This window comes from Odontomachus brunneus, unplaced genomic scaffold (assembly GCF_010583005.1).
Source record: "Odontomachus brunneus isolate Ranch 3 - 2012 unplaced genomic scaffold, Obru_v1 Obru_scaffold_258, whole genome shotgun sequence".
Lineage (NCBI taxonomy): Eukaryota > Metazoa > Arthropoda > Insecta > Hymenoptera > Formicidae > Odontomachus > Odontomachus brunneus.
In genome coordinates this window covers 271147-278396 of record NW_022639708.1, presented here as the reverse complement: position 1 = coordinate 278396, position 7250 = coordinate 271147, and the positions used below count along the sequence as shown (strand labels likewise).

General features: G+C 33.1%; 1 protein-coding gene across 8 annotated transcripts in view; it reads left to right on the top strand.

Moving 5' to 3' along the window:
- LOC116852839 (zinc finger and SCAN domain-containing protein 2-like) overlaps positions 1-7250 on the top strand; it is a 102867-nt gene that overhangs the window by 49987 nt on the left and 45630 nt on the right. The window contains exon 14 of one of the 8 annotated variants that reach the window (XR_004379861.1): positions 2268-2387. The exons of 6 other annotated variants lie outside the window; for them this stretch is intronic. Coding sequence is in view for 1 of the 2 variants with exons in the window: in XM_032833551.1 (XP_032689442.1) it covers positions 4191-4244 (54 nt within the window). In the remaining variant the exon portion in view is untranslated. Of the gene's footprint in view, positions 1-2267; positions 2388-4190; positions 4979-7250 lie in introns of those variants that run through there. One more of the 8 variants, XM_032833551.1, reaches the window with a different exon arrangement.

The window sequence follows — 7250 nt, the reverse complement described above, 5'->3', positions numbered from 1 at the left end:
TACACATTACTAAAGCCATCTATTGGAAAACTAATGGATTTCTTTTTACTACACCTTATATTTTAAAATGTAGCAAATAATCATCATTGAATTTTATAGAGTTGAATTTTATATTATTATTTATTATAGATATATACAGCATAATTTTTATAAAGTGATTAATGTAATCTTTACCAAATTAAGAAGATATATAGAAAAATGGTTAATATAAATATGTTAAGTATTGAAAGCAATATCATATAATTAATACGATTGATGGTTATGTTACATGTTAAGGACATTTGATGGCCAACTGTGATTTTTTCAATGAAATAATATGAATTTTTTTTAACATAAGTTGATTTCTTAAATTTTTCTATAAAAATATTTAGGAAGAAGAGAGAATTATAGAAAAATGTATAATTATTTCCAAAATATTATACATTTTATCTTGATGTTTTTTAGCATAAGATTTAAAATATCTGGTATAAAGTATCTACTTTTTGATAATCTCACTTTAATATTTTTGTACATGAAATATTGAGAAGAAATGATTAATGATACTAATGTTTGTACATATGTAGTGCATCAATGTATATGTAAAATGCAATAGAACTTTTTAAATATTCCTCTGTTTTGTTTACAACAATCGATTCCACCCATCATTCTATACACAAAAATATTAAGGTAAAGTTATTGAAAAGTGATTACTTTAATATTTCATAGTTTATGCTGAAATATAAAAGATAAAATATAAAATATCTCGCAAAATATTTGATGATTATCATCTTACCTGCAGTACTTTTATATGCAGAATAATTTAAAAAATCAAATTATATTAAAAAGATTTATATAGTACTATTGGAAAAAACAAAATTGATCTTCTAATGTCCTTAACCTCCTCATTTATAAAGTAATCGTTTCCATTATATAATGTCTTTATGTACTAAACATTCCTGTATGAACCTTTTTTTCCATGTCTTTATAATTTGCTAATAATTAAGTTAGTCATTATATGAATTAACCTGTATATTGCCAGTCTTAAGACTCTTAATCCCTTGACTTTTTTTTATTAATAACATCAGAAGTAAGGAAATTCATGTTCAAAATTCTTAAAAAAATATGTGCAAATAAAAAGATGTGTCCATAAATATGCCATATATATCATAAAATGATACTTGAAATTTATTAGACAGATCTATAAAATAGTCCAAATAACTTTTTACTCTAATAATTATTAAATTACTGTAAAATTAACGTGACACGCAATTTACCTTTTTAATATGTTTAATCATGATTCTTTTATGTTAAATAACTAACAAAGTTTTTAAAGCCAATGAGGAACGAACACTGATGTTATAGTATTATATTAAGGCTCTGCTATCTCGCCGCAGAAAGTCTGAATTGTTGACGGTGGTGCCTAGCAGTGTCGAGAACATGAAATAATTGTGTCAGCGTAGCTGATTGGCTAACACTAGGCCAGGCTCATGCTAGGCCTCGCTTGATACTTCGGAAAATTAGTTGCATTTTATCACGTTATTTTGCAGTTTCTCCGTGAAGTATATATATAGTGAAGTATATATAAGTATATGAAGTATATATTATCGTGTTTCTTACAGCCGTAAAATGTGCAGCAAACTTAGTGATACTGATGATATATTGTGAAAATCGAGAAATTCAATGTGTTCATACATGCTGTCGCAAACCACCGTGACAACCGAAAAATGTAGCATTATTTCAGGAATTATTTTACGATGCTACGTGATATATCAGCCAGATATCTGAGTTTGCTGTACTTTTTACAGGTTTCAGGATTAGGAAAATATTTGGTTCTTCAGGGAAACGTAAAAAATAAAACAATAAAACGTAAGGAACTTGCGGTATGTTATTTCGCGCTTCTGACGTCATCAAACCAATATGGCCGCCTGAGAAATAGCAGAGCCTTAATACTGGGATACAGGATCGGTCTAAGCGTGGAAGGTTGATTCGCATACCATTACCGAAGAAAAATTCGGACATACGTCTCATACACTGGAAAATTTTATTCTTCCACCAAAAAACTTTAATATTACACGATGGTAATATTAATATAACACTACAACATCCGTGTTCGTTCCTCATTGACCTTAAAAACTTTGTTAGTTATTTGAATAATAAAAAGAGTTTCATACATGATTTCTATTATGTTAATTTTACAATTTTTTATTGCTGAGTAAAAGAAAACGTTTGGACTATTTTACATATTTGTTCGATCGATTATGTAATTTTATTCTTATATATTTCGCAAGAATTTTAGGCATACGTTAATTAATGACGTATGTTAAATCGGCTCTGACGAGGATTCAAGGACTTTAATACACTGTGGGATAGAAAGTTATGCAAAATTTACACTGCATCCGACATACCAGGTATGTAAATATGAAACCGGAATTTTTGTATAGAAAATACGTTTATTGTATGAAAATGATAAAAAATATTTTATTCGAAGTATTGCCCCTCGCTAGCTATACATTTTTCCCATCTGTCTGACAATTTGTGGATGCCACGCCAAAAAAAAACTGTTGCTCTTTTGAGGCATCGAGCCAATTTCGTACATTTTCGTAAGAAGTGAAGCGCTGCTTAGCAAGTGCGTGTCCCATCGATGCAAATAAATAAATAGTAATCGAACGGAGCCAAGTCTGGTGAGTAAGCCGCATGCGAAAGTATTTCCCAACTAAACGCCTCAATCGTTTCCTTGACCAGTTTTGCTGTGTGTGATGGCGCATTATCATGAAGCAAAATCACTTTATGTTGCTTTTTTTATATTCTGGTTGTTTTTCACGCAAAGCTTGATTCAAATCGGTCATTTGTTGTGGCGTTCAGTATTAACGATTTGGCCAGGTTTTAGCAGCTCATAATAGATCACACCCTTCTGATCCCACCAAACACAGAGCATTGTCTTCCGTCCATAGCGATTTGGCCTTGCAGTCGATGTCGATAGTTCGCCTGGAGTTACCCATGATCTTTTACGCTTAGGATTCTCAAAATATATCCACTTTTCATCGCCAGTCACAATTCGATGGAGAAATGACTTTCTTTTGTACCTGGCGAGCAGCATTTCGCAAGTGGTTTTTCGGTTTTCCTGCTGTCTTTCATTCAGTTCATGTGGAACCCATTTTCCCATCTTCTGGATCTTTCCCATGGCTTTCAAACGTATGGAGACGGCTTCTCGTGTCACATTTAATTGATCCGCGAGTTGTTGTTGCGTTTGAGTGTCATCCTCATCCAACAATGCTTGCAATTCGCTGTCTTCAAACTTTTTCGGTGGTCTTCCACGTTCTTCGTTTCTCACGTCAAAATCGCCACTTTTGAATTTTTTAAACCACTCAAAGCACTGTGATTTACCAAGAGCATGCTCACCGTAAGCTTCGACAAGCATTCGATGCGATTCTGCAGCAGTTTTCTTCAAATGGTAACAGAAAATCAATGCTGTCCGCAAATCGTAGTTTCCAGGCACAAAATTCGACATGTTCAACGCTATAACAAGCTATGCTGTTGCATGAAACTTGTATTGTTGTGAGTTGAAAATATTTGTCAGAGATGTCAACAAGGAATTGGCGCCAATGACGCGGTTTGACGGTAACTACATTGACAGCTAGGGCCATCTATGGGCAAATTCCGGTTTCATATTTACAGACCTGGTACAACGTCCGATATCCAATAGGAGAATCAGTTTTCTGGAAAGAAAAATGAGCTGCTAGCTAAAAATTCTAGGAAACAAACTATAATACTAGATATTGTATCGTTATATGACGAATATCGGATATAGTGTGAATTCTGCATTACTTTTTTGGGAATAAAAACGTTGCTAACTAGAAACTTTAAGAAACAAACTCTACTATTGAATATTCGATTGTCATGTATCGAACGTCGGATATGTAGATTTAAGCTAAAATTTCGTTTGGTGTATGATTAGTACTGTTTGATGTATATATTAATTGACTATCAAACAGAGCATTTTAAAGTCTCTAACATTTTTTCTCCGGATACCCTAGAAATTCTCTACCTTACAGCTAATTGATGCATCTGACAAACTTGTATGACTAATGACATGTTAGTCTTCTGTGGGACTTACATTCAACATACGACGATTCGATATCCAATAGTAGAATTTGTTTGTTAGAGTTTCTAGACAACATTTTTATCCTCAGAAAACTAATTTTCCTATGTAGGATATAAGCCGAACTGAGGTAACACGTGGCATCTTGACAATAACATCAATATAAGAAGACGAAAGAGTGTGTTGGAGCGGGAGCCTGGGTAGCTCAGTGGTTTAGAGCAGTCGCCGGCAAGCGAAAGACCCGGGTTCGAGTCCCGGCCCAGGGGGGCCGGGGGGCTTCCGATATACTTTTCTCTCCGACTCTTACATCTATTAGATATCGGTCGTCATACATCGGATGTTGGACGTTCGATGAGTACATTCCATTTGGAGGCTTACACGTTGTGAACGCTTATGCTTATAAGCGCTATTTTCGTTCCATTTGCTTCATAAATACTCACATGAAATAAAGCGAAATAAAGCGTTCCACTTGACACTTGTAAGCAATCGTAAGTGACAAGATGGAGAACAAAAAAAAATTAATGTCTATCGCATTTGTAAAAACGTTAACATTATTAGATTTATTCGAGGATGATTAAAATAATAATAGAAATAAATTCGTTGAAAGATATATATTAGAGTGGAGCAAAAAAAAATTTTTTTTTTTAATGCATAACTGCTCTAGTGCGGAAAAGTTGTGGATACTAGTATCATCCATAAAAAAATTGAAATCGATTAATCGATATCTTCCGCATCTAACTTAAAGTTTTGAATTGAATAAAAGAAACTAAAATCCCAATCAACACAATTATATAGCTACTATATAACAACTATGAATCTCAATATCACGTGTTATACAGGGTGTCTCATAATTGTAACACACCAACTCCATAAGGGCGTACAGCTAAACGAGAAGATCAGAAAAGTCCTCTTCCATTTTACGATAACGCGTCTAGTTTATTAGTAACAACCGCGTAAAGTTTGGCATTTGTCACGCTCATCGCGGCCTACAGACACTCCGCGACGAGCTGTGTGCGTCGAGGCAGGCGGAACGTGGCTTGCGCTGACCGCCGCGATGGTGTTTTGACGCTTTAACGCTGTCGACGCGCAGCGAGACGACGATAAACGCACCGTGTTACCGCTCTGCCTCGACGCACACAGCGTATCGCGAAGCGTCTATAGGCTGCGATGGGCGTGACAAACGTCAAACTTTACGCGGTTGTTACTAATAAACTAGATGCGTTATCGCAAAATGGAAGAGGACTTTTCTGATCCTCTTGTTTAGCTATACGTCCCTATGGAGTTAGTGTGTTACAATTATGAGTCACCATGTATAACGTGGAAGTAATTTTAACGTAACTATTATATAAAAATTTTACCCTTATTCAAAAGTACTAGTAATGAAACACGGTAGTGTCGCGAAGCCAAGTGCAAGCGCGAAGCATTGGCGGCCTACCGTGTATAATTACGCGACGGCTTTAGTTGAATGTAGGCTAGATTTTCGTTTTGATTATAACGATTGAATTGACGAAGTTCTGGAGGGACTTAATCGATACTTTTAAAGTTGGTGTTTAATGAATATTCTTTCAGTAAATATTAACTATCAGTAACATAATATCAATATTATAATTTCCTATCATTTCCTTTCATATTCGATTTCTCTTATTTTGTTATATAGAAAGGTGTTAAAGTAATGTTATTGAAAAGTGAACATAGACATATATTTTATTTATGAATTCAAGGATAATAATGCACTTTATGCACAGATAAAGATGTACAAACCCAGTAAACACCAACTAACAATAACATATTTGGATTTACATTATATCATAAAACTGCCTTCATTTTTGCTCTATGTGCTCCAGAAGCTGAGCTATCTTAGCTCAAAGTCTGAAATCGTGAAGTTACGCGTGAGAAACGTCTCCTCATCATAGAAATCTCCATTGACATATCTTCTCCGTTAGATGGCGGGATAGCGAGAGTGTTGCGATTATCGATTTACCGACTTGTAACTGTCATCGCGACAGAGTCGAGTGACAGTTCATGCGTACGAGAATGGAGTTATAACGAGGTTATATTTTTAATGTATAATAGTTTTAAAAGTTGCAAAGTGTATTTGTCGTAATAATTTTGAAGAAAAGCTATGGAATTAACAAGGATAATATCAGATAAGTATCGGCAAATGTATAAAAATAAAAATATGTAACGATGTAAAATTTGAATACCTTGTGTCGTTTTTACTTTTTATAGCTAAATTAAATAATAAGAAGATAAAAGAGGAAGAAAAAGAAAAGGAGAAAAAAGGAAAGAGAGAAAAGAGAGAATGTGCGAGAAGAAATGAAGAGGAAACAAAAAAGTGAAGATAAATAATAAGATGGTAAAAAACCACAAGAAAGCGAGATGGAAAGACAAGATGAATATATGAGTAAGAGAATAAATGAATAAAAAGATAAATAATAAATCTGTCCATTCCTAATCGTATCCTTTTATTTTCAGTACCCATATAGCACATGATATCATTTGTACATACTATTTTCATAGAAATCTGTGCTCAAACTGACATCAGAAAGGAGAAAACTTCAGGAACACTTAATGAATTTATTGTGCTAATTGGGAAACAGGAACAAACACAGTGATTAGTAACGCTACATTATATATGTGTGTGTGTGTGTTGTAACATTACTTTTAAAGTTGGTGTTTAATGAATATTCTTTCAGTAAATATTAACTATCAGTAACATAATATCAATATTATAATTTCCTATCATTTCCTTTTATACTCGATTTCTCTTATTTTGCTATATAGAAAGGTGTTAAAGTAATGTTATTGAAAAGTGAACATAGATATATATTTTATTTATGAATTTAAGGATAATAATGCACTTTATGCACAGATAAAGATATAAAAACCCAGTAAACACCAACTAACAATAACATAACATTAATGTTATAATTTCCCATTCAACAATGTAAATGGAATATAATGCGTTTTATGTAACAATTACATTCTTAAATAGGAAATTATAACATTGATATTATGTTACTGATAGTTAGTGTTTACTGGAAGAACATTCAATAAATACCAATTTTAAAAGTAACGTTACAGCAATATATTATAATACTCGCTCAACAATATAACTGTTACATACATGTGTTATATATAATAACATTCACACTTTTAAATAAAAAATTAT